At 38.8% G+C, this 13,794-nt stretch overlaps 1 protein-coding gene across 1 annotated transcript; it reads left to right on the top strand.

Annotated features, from left to right (window-relative positions):
• LOC146475703 (DNA/RNA-binding protein KIN17-like) lies at positions 1–13,340 on the top strand. The gene is made up of 17 exons (XM_085115419.1): positions 1–213; positions 1,426–1,520; positions 1,991–2,034; positions 3,763–3,842; positions 4,249–4,291; positions 6,167–6,249; positions 6,559–6,607; positions 6,727–6,779; positions 6,874–6,922; positions 7,811–7,865; positions 8,686–8,784; positions 9,086–9,122; positions 10,157–10,210; positions 10,693–10,761; positions 11,619–11,718; positions 12,216–12,316; positions 13,173–13,340. Exons 1-17 carry the CDS (start codon positions 94–96, stop codon positions 13,236–13,238), a joined length of 1,197 nt encoding a protein of 398 aa, XP_084971545.1. The 5' UTR covers positions 1–93; the 3' UTR covers positions 13,239–13,340.
• The last annotated feature ends 454 nt before the right edge of the window (positions 13,341–13,794 follow it).

Raw genomic sequence — 13,794 nt, 5'->3', positions numbered from 1 at the left:
GGAACGAGGCAAAAAACATGTCGGATCGAGTCGGAAGTACGAATGTGTAGCGTTGTTCTGAAAGTTCTTTTAACTTTAACTAAATTTTAGAGTATGGGAAAAGAAAAGGCAGGCCCGTTAACTCCCAAAGCCATAGCAAACAGGATCAAGGCGAAAGGATTGCAGAAGCTTCGGTGGTACTGTCAAATGTGCCAAAAACAGTGCAGAGATGAGGTAAGTTTAAAGCTTGCAATTGTGTTTTTCAGATGATCGATTTTATCGCTCAGCTTGCATTTGAGGATTCCCAGGTCATCTTTAATGTAGATTTACCGTTAAGTACATTTAACATTACTTATAATCGTAGTTTGTTGGTACTTGCCTGTTCCTTGATCAATTCAATCAAGCTGCTCTGTTTAATTAATAGATGACCAAATATATGATTTGAGTTTGTGCATTTTTCGTTCCAATCAACAACGTTCAGGGATAAGCCTACCTCATCTTATTTAACCCAGGACTAAGTGACATTAAAAGTTGCAGAGATATAGTTCCATTTATTCAAGTATTAGAATCATTCAGATGTCTGTATGGAAACTGGAAAGTTTTGCCTGTTTCCATACAAACGTCTATATATTTTTGTGACTTTATGGATCTGTATCTATGCTATTTTAAGGATGGTGCCTAGCTTTATTACTGTGTATACGTTCTGTACATCTCGAGATACTCAGCTTTCCTGTGGGTCGTGCCTACTAATACAGGGATATTTTTGCATGGTTTAAAACTACGCTGTATGTGGAGAAAGAAGAACTTAGCAAGTGCCCTTGGTATCCAAAAAGAAAATTGAGGGTAACCATGCATTTTTCAGAGATAATAAAGCTTCAATTTGGAAAAAAGCACCATACATTGCTTTTTTTTTTTGCTGACTTTAGAGTAATTGTTGCTTAATTATCTCTAAAAAATGCCTCGTTACCCCCAATTTCCTTTCTGGATTCCAGTAGCCCATACTAAGATTTGCATTTCCTGCATAGACATAAACTGTACAAAAATACTTCTGTATTAGGAGGCACCATCCTTAAAACACAATACCTGCAAACTTTGCCTATTAACCCTTTAAATCCTAATACCAAAGAACAAATTCTTTTATCTTGTTCCCATACGTTTGTTATAAAAGTACTGGGGAGAAGTTATTAAAATATTAAGAAAATTCACCTTGGGTGATCATACCCTTAATTCTCATGACCTCAGGGGTTGAACTGAAGAATCAATATTACAAGGAGAAATTTGATGATGATCTCTGTTAGGACTTAAAGGGTTAACTAATTTCTGGAGGTACCATTTTTAACAGTTGTAATGGATTTCCTGGCCTACATTAAAATTTAAAATTACTGTCAGTGATAAAGGTCAATGGCATTCTCGTCAGTACTTTCACTTTTCTTCTTTTATACCCAGAATGGATTTAAATGTCACACCATGTCAGAATCCCACCAGCGCCAACTCCTGTTGTTAGCAGATGATGTTGATAAGTATTTAGACACTTTCTCAAGGTATGTTTTTAGAAATTATATAATTGCTGCTTAATTATCTCTGTAAGATGCATGGTTACCCCCAATAATTTCTCTTTAGATTCCAATTGTGCTCAACAATAATATACCCACCAACAGTAGCTGGCAGACTTTTTTTAAACATCAGATAATATAATCTTTAGTTACACGCTGTCTTCTTTATTCACATGACAGTTTGTTGGACCAAGTACAGTGGAACCTCGATTTTACGATATGACAAGGGGACAGCAAAATCATATCGTCAAATCAGGATATCATTTTAAACAAACTCCTTATTTATAAATAACTTTTGCTGGGACACAGAATGTTGATCATTAAATCCAGAATATTGTTAGATCGACGATGGTAAAATCAGGGTTCCACTGTAATGATGAAGACCTTCAAGTATGTTGATTCACTTTTACCTGAATATTCTATCTCCTCATTTAACTCAATCTTCTATGTCATTTCAGAGAATTTCAAGATGAATTTCTCAAACTTCTGAAGAGACAGTTTGGTATGTTCTAGTTAGTATTAATAATAATATTATTGGTTACACTGTACATGTACTTTTAATTTTAATTAATAAAATTTAGTATCCAAGACCAGACACATTTCCCTCTTGTCATCATAAGTGTATGTTAGGCTGGTGGAAATTCTTAGTCCCGGGCCTGAAGTATGTTGAAAATCTTATAACATAGTGCGCGTGCTTCCCTATCTAATTCCTATTGGCCTCATCATGGTACATTTCTCAACATACGCATGGCCACGCATCCCTAAAATGAAGTGTGCAACTTTTTTTTTTTTTTTTTTAACGAGCACTTTATTAGCAACACAAAACTACTTACAATTATTATATGCTTAGTTAAAATAATAATAAACTTAGTTAAGAGCTTTGTTAAATGATGCTATTTCGAACATTTTCAGGCCTCCATTGGTGTAGTCATTAATCATTATTTTAAGTGTGCAACTTGCAGACAAACTCGGGTTTCCTATGCTTGGTTTTAGTTTGTACAAACTAATATTCAAAGAAGCAAGTTTCCATTTACAATTTCAGATGAAACTTTCGCGTTCAGACCATACCATTGTGGTGTGTTTTTAAACAGCTGATAGAAATCTTTGTTTTCGGTACAGTGCTTTGAGAGAATTTCGTAATCAATCACAAATAAAACCTGCTTTCTGCGTACCACTTTTCAATACTTTGTTGACACTATGTTAAAAAAGAATTGGTTCATGCTTTAAGCTGTGCGTATATCCAGTTATGGATGCACTTGGGAAGTTTGGAGCGCACTCAAGATGCTAGGATACCCCCTCGGAAATCTGACGCTTCTCTCATGCTCTCCCAACTTCCCTCGTGCATCCATAACTCGATATACGCACGCTAAGCATGAACCAATTCTTAAATCTCCAATTTCTGCATGTTTGCAAAATTTATTCGTAAAGTAAAAGAAATATTTTAAAAATAAATGAAGAAGTTGTCTGAATCATGCTCCTTCTTCTGTATAATTTTTTGTCCAGTTTTGCAATTTTGAATTTCTATTCTAAGCTTTTAATGTGTTTATTAACAACTGCATCAAGCTGAGTGGACGAAAGGTGCCTGGGAAGTCCAGGGACCTCCACTGTGACCAGCTGGCCCCTAGACAGTAACACGCTCCCATGGCTGGCAATCCCCACAATCCAGCCATGGACCCCCTGCCCCCATGCATTGTCATCTGGACACCCATCACACTGCGTTAGCAGTGGAAGATGGGGAAAAGGGGGGGGGGGGGGGGAGGTAGGGGCAGAAAACCAAGACAAACCAACTGGAAACTCCAGAGAAAGTCTGCCATGCTCGAACACCCAATGTGGTGCTCTGCGCATGTGCTAATCATAAGGAGCTGCCGACCGCCCAATGAATGCCAGCTTTTCTTTGTTATTAACTTAGTTAAATTGCATTTAACTGCATTTAATATAGGACTACTTTGCTTTCAGCAAGTTAATTCAGTAGTAAGACTAAATTTGATGTGCTACATGGAAATTGTGGAGTGCACACAAAACATGCATGAATGATACTCCCACATGTATGTGCCATGCTCTGTAGACTGGCCTTAAATTGGCTGTTTAATTTCAACGAACATTCGTGAGGACATGACTACTAACTCAAGAAGACAATTAAGAAGACCCATTTCTTTGACTAAAAATGGTCATAATTTTCTGACTCAGTCCTACAGTGTACATGTTTGATTTTCTACACTTTCTTTCTTAGGGACTCGTAGAGTACGTGCAAATCAAGTTTATCAAGATTACATCAGTGACAGACATCACACACACATGAATGCAACACAGGTTGGTGCAGTTAGTGATTTGATTAATGCACCTTTCAATAACATGCATATGCTGAAGTTCAAGATTCAACCATCTGTTGTGCTTTTCACTGCCATCAATCACTGCAGCAGACCTGTAGGAAAACAAAAACATTTGGCTCAGTGGGGTCAAAACATCATGTTTATGCGCTGTGATTGGCAGTTTACGGTCCACTTTGTTAGTCTTGTATTTTTTTGCAGTCAGCCGGTTGCCACTGTATTTTTGATTTACAGCAGTGAACGATCCAAATCGTCAGTTGGGATTGATGTTTAGAGGTCATTATGTTATTGAAGCGAGCAGTAATGTCTAACTTGGATGATCAATCATTAACCACAGCTAATTTCTCCTACTTATTCTTTGTTTGTTTGAATGTTTTCTCTTGGAACAGTGGGAAACTCTGACTGACTTTGTGAAATGGCTTGGCAAAGAAGGTGAAAAAACTAAAGAAATTAAATTTTGATTAATACAGGGTTCATATGGGCCGTGTTGGTTGACCTGTAATTTTGGTGCTTGTTTTTCATGAAAATTTAGTCATTTTATGAGACATATTTTCAGGACTTGAAAAAAGCATGAACCCATTTAATATTTAACAGCGTATTGTGCTTCTCTGCCTGGGTACTTATATGTATACCTTTCCAAGGACATGAAACTATAATAATTAACACACATTGGATTTGAGATGATAGATAGCCAACAAAATCATTGTCATATCCAACCGGTAGGAGTGGAATAATATTTTTTTAAAAAAACAATAAAAAAATTGCTATATCTTGCTGACTTCACTTTGCAAGAACAAAAACAAGACAATTTAATGGTTGCTATGTTGCTAAGCCAGTCAGATCCCTGGAATTGCATTGGGTTATTCCAGAAAAAATACACACCTCCCCAATGGATGGGATTCTGGAAATTCTCATCGGAGGGGGGGGGTCAAAGACTCTGGAAATCCAGGTGGGAGGGGGGGTTGAACTTAAGAAAGTCTTCTGCAGGAGTCATTTCGACCGATAGTTCACGCGATTCGAACGTTTAGTCTGGTGACACTTCAGCGCTCTCAGACCCTGAAAATAATAGAAATATTTTGTTCACATATTTCTCACCTAAAATAAATGATAATCTAAGTTCCTTCGCAGGTCTTTTTTATAGCAGAAAACGCGAACAACAAGATAGTAAAGAACGAGCCATTGCAACATTGTTGCAACAAAGAGTTTGAAATGCTTGACACATTTCTACTCGTACCAGACCCAGCGCGACACCGTTGTGTAATTTCACGTCCACCATTGCATTCTTAGCGTGGATTCCACTGTGTCAGGCGGAAGAATTTTTTACTTGTGCACGCAAGGATGTAGAGCAGTATTAGCTGAAGAAGATAATTCCAAAGAATTTTGGTCCAAACATTCCCTCTTCATCAAAAATACTTGAGAGGAACTTGTAGCCATCTGTACCTCGAAAAAACTTTTGGAAACGTAAGTTATTGCGAAAGCAACAGAAGGAGAAAGTTCTTGGACGGGTTCCTGCAACATATACAGTGGTAACCTCTCTGAAGTCCCATCGTCCGTAGCACAGTTGAACAAGCAGCCAGTGCGTTTTCTGCATGCCGTTTTAAGATTCCATGGGTGTTGTCCATTGGGCACAAAGGATGAACTCGTTTGCTTTTTTGAATTGTTGCTCCTTTCTTTTTTTAGTTCCACGCGATAGAGTTTTTAATATTAGCAGAAGCTTTAGAAATTAAAAAAGAACATCTTCTAGACGTGATTGTGCGTATTTTATATTAAAAATAAATTAAATTTAAGCCTAATATTTTTTTTTTCCGGAAATCCAGGCGGAAGGGGGGTCTTTTGTTTTGGAAATCCAGACAGGAGGGGGGGGTCTTGTGCTTCAGGAAATCCAGGTGAGAGGGGGGGTTAAAAACGACCCCATCTGTCGGGGTGTGTGGATTTTTTCTGGAATAACCCATTATACAATAATTATTATCCAGTTTTAAATAATTATTATATCCACTTTTATGTTGGCTTCATGTATATGTGAATTCTAGCATTCTTTGCTGTTTTACTGCATATAAATAAATGAACTAACTAAAGGCAATGTCCTGCTAAAAAAAATGCTTCCAATTCACAGGAATTTTCATTGTTAGTCAAAATGTTAACAGTTTTTATGGGCAAACCCTAAAGGGTTGCACCTTAAATTCTCAAATGGTTGTAAAATGAATTGATGAATTCTTGTAAAATGAGTTCCTGAATGTATTGTTTGAAGAAAAGCAGTTCATTTCCTAAAAGCTAAGCAGCAATTATAATTGCTTTTGTATATCACAGGGCATTGTAAGGTGGACGAGACAGAAAAAGGATGGTTTATACAATATATTGACAGAGATCCTGAAACTATTGAGCGGCAAAAGGTAACTGATACAAACAGAGGCAGTGGTTGAGGTCACATTTTAAGCTTTCTTTTTTTAAAATGTACAGTAAAATGTACAGTTAAGTTGATAGCTAAGGTGTGCACTAATAATGTAAGTCCAGCTTTTCTCACTTTTCTATCAATCATGGTAAATACACATCTTGCCTGACACATTGACAGCGGCAGTAGGTAGTGACCCAACCTATTATTAATACATATTTATTAAACTTTGGTTATTTAGTTGATGGCTGGACATCAGAGATACCACCAACATTTGGTGTTATTGTTGTTTATCTGTAATTAAATTTAGGCTGCAGATGCCAAGGAAAAACTGGAGATGGACGATGAAGAAAGACAGGGTAAGGAAAATAAACATTGTATATATTTTAAGTAATCCACACTTTTCACACTTTGAAGAGTTAGATTGCCATCTTAGATACATACTTTGAAGGGTTAATATTATAAAATTTTTTGACAGCTAAGCTTCTTGAAAGACAGATTGAAAGAGAGCGAGCAAGAAAAGTTGATGAGGTAATTTGTTTTTTTAATTCTTAATTTGTTCTTCAGATATTATTTACATGTATTTGTGACATCAATTTCTTATCATTATACTGTTGTTGTGTAGCCAGAGGCAGTCTTCACAGAGCTAAAGAGGGAAAATGAAGAGGATAAAGGTGTGTATATTATTATTTTCTTCCTAAGGTGTTTAAGTAATGTTTAAAACACAAGCAACAGTGTTTTATTGGGATTCAAAACCACGAGGCGCAGCCGAGTGGTTTAATAGACCCGATAAAACATGATGCTGCAAGTTTTTTGAATGGCTTCAAAAACATTCCTGGAAAAGCGTGTGTCAAGAGAGTTCATAACAATGATGCTTTTGTGAACATTGGAAATTAGCATCAAGAAAAACATTGAACACCGCATACTAATAAGGAAAAGGTTTATTGGATATAAAAACCACTGCACGTGATGTTTTATCGACCATTCGAGAGGTCAATGGGCTTATGAATTATTAATAAGTTTTTGAAATTTAAAATGACCACTGTACCCATTTAGAGTTCAAGCTAGGCAGAAAGATGGGAGGGAATGGAGTTATTAATGTGTTATCTCTCAAAATATTATGTAAAAATAGATTTGAACCATACTCAGTTAATAATACTAGGTTATTATCAAGATTTCCTCACAAATATGAGCGCATTCCACATCCCTGTTATTTCAGAGTACTCTCCCAACCCTTTGGTGTAAAACTTGGTTTGTACAATCTAAGCAAAGTCCTCACATACATCCAGTGACATGACCAGCTGTTTGAAACAAAAAAGCAATAATACTGTGCTTGAGTCGCAAGGAAAAATTCTCTGCTATAATTATAATTTGCCATAGTTACACAGGAATCTCTTAAAATAAAAAACCTCCAGTCACTTAGCTCATTTTGGTTTTGAACCAGAATGCCTGCTTATTGTGCTTCTTTTTGTCTACAATCCTTCTCATTTGGAAATAACACTCATTGGACCGTTACCAGGTATCCCTTCTTTGATCTCTGTAACTTATTTTGTTGTTATTAGTGACCTTTGCCATGCCTGCAAGTAAAAAGAAGGAGCCAGTACCAGGACCTAGTGGGTACGTTAATATAATGTGTGGCTTAGAAGGACTTTGATGAATAGACTAGTTTTAATATTTGAGAGTTTTGAAACACAAAGTTACAAGCAACTAGATTTACAGTGTCCACTATTCCAAGAAATGACCAGGCCCCGGTTGTTCAAAGAGTGGATAATTTTATCCACTGGATAGGTCGCTATGCGGCAAAAAAATGTGTGCAAGACTTTTCCCTATAGCCCTACAATTTGTATATAGAGTAGAAGTGTATGTCTAATTTTAGTATGGGATTGTGTGGAAAACTTGCCAGAAGAGTTGTTTGGTATACGTTCGCACCACTGGATAGTGACTTATCCACTGGGCAAAGTTATCCGCTCCTTGAACAACCGGTGGCCAGAGCTATAATCCAGGGCTAGAAAACTGCTTCTCTGGTCTCAGTAATACTGAAAAATAGTGTTTCAGTGACTACAATTTCAAACATTTTCCTGGGGGGCATACCCCCAGCTCATGCCCTTGACAATCGCTTCACGCCCCATGTAGTGAACATCCCCGACCGGTACTTTACAGGTTTGGTCCAGTACTCTCCAACACGGCCAAAACCCTGGGTTGTCATCTGAAGAGAAATCATGGAAGGATCGGTGGGGCTCGGTCAAACAAAGAAAAACAGAATCTGATAAACAAACAAACAAATAAACAAAACGTTATACACTGTGAGAGCCATTACTGCATGTAAAACCAATGGCTGTCATGTGGAGATGAGAAATCATGGAAAGATGGGAGGGCTCGGTCACGCTGTGTTGCAAATACAAACAAACCAAATGTTTAACACCACGTTAAATTTCAGAATTGGACAATCCAAGCCTGCAGGTCTACAGAACCCATTAAGCTCTTCAAGCTTGATACAAAAGGAGAAGAAAAAGGAGAAGGAGAAAACGAAAGACAGGCAAGCGTACTTTAATTTCTCCCTTTCTCTTTTGGAGTGTGTTGGAAACAGTGGTGTCAGTAGTGGTCAATGTTGTCTGTCATAGCGGGTGTGATGGATATCAACAAACCAGTGGTTTAAACTAATAATTGGGGGGGGGGGGGGGAGGGTGACTCTTCTATAGAGTATCTTCTTATCCGGGAAGGGGCGGGGGGAGGGGGGGGGGTGCTGGGTGGGTGAAGTTTTGTACTTTTTTGTTTTGAAGCTTCTTGAAGTTATCATGTTTGTAACAGTTTCGTGATTATTTTAATTCCTTCTCTAGTTTAAAACGCAAGTCTGCCTTGGAGGAAATAATAGAAGTGAGTTGATTTTGCTTTCATCAATTTTATACCCATGAATTCTTCAGATCTCTTTTCAGTGTTGCGATATTCACGTGATCTAAAGTTTCCGATATCACACATTTTTCCGCCATTGCAGTTTGCGCGTGGACAAGAGGTTCCTTGTGATTCAATCACAAACTCACCTGTTGATACGATGTTAGTTTGGTCGATTAAAAATTAACTCCTATAGATAACCTTCATGTTTGTATTCAGTTTTAGAGTTTGTTTTAAGCATGATTCCAGTAAATCAGTTTCATGCTTTGTTTTGATGGCGACTATACTTTCAAATTTGATTTAAAAGAAACGAAAGTTAAAATACCTGAAAACAAGAGAAACGAGAACCTTGGTTGTCGTTTAATTTGAGGTTAGCGGCAATCTGCTTTTGACATACCTGGTGAAGTTTGGAAAAGAGCATGGGTTTCGCTAGGTTGCCAATGGGTGATAAGTTTTCCTCAGAAGAGTTAGTAGGGAGCTTTAGCAACGACGACGGCGACGGCAACGAAAACGCCTCAAAAAGGTTTGATGAGCAAAAACAAGCGCTCTGCACGCTGCACGTGCGTTTTAAATTTTGGTACATTTCTTTGCCGTCCTCTGCAAACAACAACGTGAAATGACCAAATTCAAGGGGAAGTTTTGTGAAGAACGTGAGGACACGACTGTTAATTTTTTATTCTCTCTCCTAACTTGAACGCCACGCCTACCAATTTGGTTCCTGGATAGTTCGGCGTTTCTATAGAAATTGAACGAGTTGATATAATCCCAAGTAGCGCAAATGAAATGGTTGTATTTTCCGGTGACGCTTTCGTTGGCGTTGCCGTCGTCGCTACTTAAGTTCGCTATTGTAAAAGAATGGGGACACAAGAAGATCCTTTGGTACTAATGGCACCTGTAAGATTGTACATTTTAAAAGCGGGATATCTTTAAAACAAGAAGAAGTCACAGACGTTATGAGAGTGTTTGTGTTTTAACAACTTCAAAATTCAGAAAAAAGACAAATTCTTATTCTCTTGCAGTTGGAAGAACAGAAAAAGATGAAAATTAGCCGGAAAGAAAATTGGATAGTAAAGGTATGGAAAGGAAATAATATTTTAAAACAACAAATTCGTGTTGTAAATGCATGGCCAAAGAAACTATCATGTAGTAAGTGTGCCAAGACTCCTGAACACGCGTTTTTGCCTGTCTGTGATTGGTCTAGATGATTTACGTGACGCTTTGGCCTAACGGAAGCCGTATCAGATGATGCTCGCAAAGAGATATTCCCCAGTTTTTAAACTCGAGCCAGTTCTATTCAATGACAGCTATTATTTAAAATATTCTGGAAAAATCGGCAAACTAATCAGCATCCTGCGCGCACTACGCACAATTGTTTCCCCTTGGACATGTCGTGAACAGTTCTTTGAATCTTCAACGCGCCAAAGGTTCATTTACTTTCTCACTACACCATTGATTCTAAAACAAAGGGGGGCTGTGTGTAGACTTAAAAGCCTGCACGACTAACATATGCAAAATTTATGAGTGATATATGGGTATTGCTTCCTTTTCTTGTCAGGGAATCATCGTCAAAGTCGTAACCAAAAAACTTGGAGAGAAATATTACAAAAAGAAAGGAACCATAAAGGTATGATTCGAGTGTTCATAAATAAAGTTAGTCTATAAGGTGTAGTGATGCTCAAAAGCCAGGGTTTTCAACTGTTTTGTAAAGTAGCGGACATACTTCTGAAAGCACCGGACGTGAATATTTTCTTGGCGCCGTAAGTCGCCTCGCGAGCGCCTAAGGCGCAATCACCTGGGGGGGTCTGGGGGCATGCTCCCCCAGGAAATTTTTAAAATAGAATACTCAGAAACGCCATTTCCAGCGTTTCTAAAACCAAGGAAACACTGAGTTTCCTAGACAATGCTGGCGCTCACTAAAATTCTCTTTAAAAAGTAAATTACTGAATGAAAATGGTCAGTTGGTAGGGGGAGGGGGAGGGAGAGTAAAATAAAATATCCCGCCGCTCAATAAGCAAAGAAAAAAGAGTTATATGGCCGTTTTGAAGAATGTAATTGATTATTCTGTTATCCTCTAGTCAGTATGTTCATGAGATGCCTTAGTAAGAAAAATATATAATACAGTAGTAAAAAAAATCGCCAATATTGATCTCAAAGCACCGGACGTGGATTGGAAAACGACCGGACGAAACGTCCGGCCTCCGGCCTCAAATGAAAACCCTGAAAAGCATTGTAAAACAAAGTTTAGCAGCATCGTGTGTTTGCTATTCTGAGTGGTGCTTCTAGAAAAAAACTTAAAAAATTGCATGGATAAATTTTGGAGTTAACACAATGAAGCTTAAAAGTTGCGTTCAATGTCGCACTTTTGGTCCACGGCTCGATTGGGCGAGTTTTGCTAACCATTCAGAGAGCGAATTGAGCTGAAAACCTGAAAAAAAAAACCGCTATCACTGCAATATGTGTTGTTAATATTTCTTAACACAGGATATACAAAATTTGTTCGTTGCTGTAATAAAGATGTCCGATAGCGGAGATGTGATCAGAGTTGATCAGGAACACTTGGAAACAGTCATTCCCGCATTAGGTATGTTAATCATGACGTAGGATTTGTTGATACATAATCGGAATATCTTCAGAGCATCCTCGGTGGTAATCCGAACATCTTCGATAGTCTTCGGCATTGTTTGGAAAATGGTCGGAAACCTTCATGTGTTTACGGAAATCTTTGGAAATTGCTGAAATGTTGAGAAATTCCTAGTTATTAATGTTTAGAGAATGAGCAAATTAAGAAGAGGTTTCTTGGATGTGTACAAGGTCATTTTTTTGTTCATTCAGGTAAAGCAGAGATGCGACTAAAGTTGGCCAGCGACACTTAAGCCCAGCGTTTGAAACTAAGCACAACAGTCATCCCAGTATACTGAGCACTCGAAAGAGAATCAATTCTCGTGTCCTCCTCTCCCAGTCTTGAACTTGGACAGCATTTCGAACGAGATTCTTTCCTAACTTCTCTTGACCTTGTTTTGAACCGAATGGTGGCATTGTATGAACATTAGTAGAGAGATTGTCGGTTCTCATCCGCAGGTAAGACTGTGTTGATTGTGAATGGCGGTCACAGAGGATCAACAGCCACGCTTGTGTCCCTGGATGAAAAGAGTTTCTCAGTTGCAGTGGAACTTAGAGACGTAAGTCAGCTATGTTTGTAAATTAATCAGGTTTCACGCAACGATAATTTTTTAGCCTGTGAACAGGCTCTCAAGTGGGGTATAGGGTGAAGACAAAAATCGAACACGGAGAGGGGCGCCCCATACCGCGCTCCGCTTGCCCGGGTCGCCAATTTTTCTTTTCGCCCTATACCCCACTTGGGAGCCTGTTCACAGGCTATAATGTTTGTGATGTCCTGCATCTCGCGTTCTTCCTCTGAAGGTGAAGCGTTCGTACTTACAGTTCTTTTAAGGCCGGCTCGCGAAAAGATGTCTCGTCTCTCAAGACGGGAGCCTCTTCACTTGTGACGAGAGTTCGTCTCGTGAGAGCCTTCTTCTGTCTTGTTCACCCTTTCACGAACTTGATTTTATGTGCTGTATCAAAGATGATCAAAACAAAAGCTCTGTACGTGTGCCCTACATCCCAGCATATTTATTTACCACTCTCTGCGCAACGTCCCATTGATTCATCTGCGGGAAAATTGTGTACACAACACGTGTCCGTCTTCATTGTCCTAACTTTGGCCCCGTTCAGACTAGTGCCCGTGCCCGAGAACCGAGCACTGGCACTAGTCTGAATGAAACTTTTTGTTGGTGCCCGAAGAAAATCTAGGCACGATCAGTACCTACAAGGCTAGTACTCGGTCACTGGTCTGAACAGGCTTTCGTTAGTTCCCGCGCTTTTTCCTCATGCCTCCTTGCAATGCAGTAAACAAAATGGCGGGCGCTAAATTAACGAATAAAAACACGACTGTTCCTTGAGCAGCAAGGAGTCTAAATCGTTTTTAGGGCCCCGGCGCGGTTACCTAGTCCAAACATGGCCTTTGTCTTTACTCAGGGACCTCACAGAGGGAAAAGAATTGAGAAGATCCCGTATGAAGACATCTGCAAACTGGACACGTGATACAGCGATGGTAGTAATGCAGTCAATATTACAATGAGCATGTCTGGATGTTAATCTGTAAAGTAATTTTTAAGTGCAGTGTAAATAAAGTATTTAAATATTCTTTGTCGTCCATTATCATTCGACTTTGCTGTCTGCAGATTAACTGCCAACAAGTGATGAGTACCGCATTGACATTTAATAAATCCAAAATTAAGTTCCCAACATGCTTTAATCCGGTACTTCCTAATGGAACAGGTTTTAACGACCATTTGAGCAGATCAGGCTAGACTGTGATCAGTATCTCTTTTGCTCGAAAATCCACGGGAAGAACGCAAAAAACTGAAGCCGCCGTTACACGTTGAAACCTTAAGCTGAAACTTGTGTGCAACAGCGAACGAGACCAGTTTCATGAAGTGGTGTTACATGGTGAAACTCTTGTTTTTTCACCACTGCAACCGTTGCGAGCCGTTGCAGAAGTAGAAAGCGGTTCTACTTTTCGTGAAACTTGTCTCGCAACTGAAGTTCGAAAAAGTTTCACGAAACCAACCATGTTACACGGTGCAACGCCTTCTGA

The sequence above is a fragment of the Pavona decussata genome, unplaced genomic scaffold, assembly GCF_977016875.1.
Source record: "Pavona decussata unplaced genomic scaffold, jaPavDecu1.1 SCAFFOLD_83, whole genome shotgun sequence".
Lineage (NCBI taxonomy): Eukaryota > Metazoa > Cnidaria > Anthozoa > Scleractinia > Agariciidae > Pavona > Pavona decussata.
Note: the sequence above shows the minus strand (reverse complement) of the source record. Positions and strands in the feature narration are given on the sequence as shown.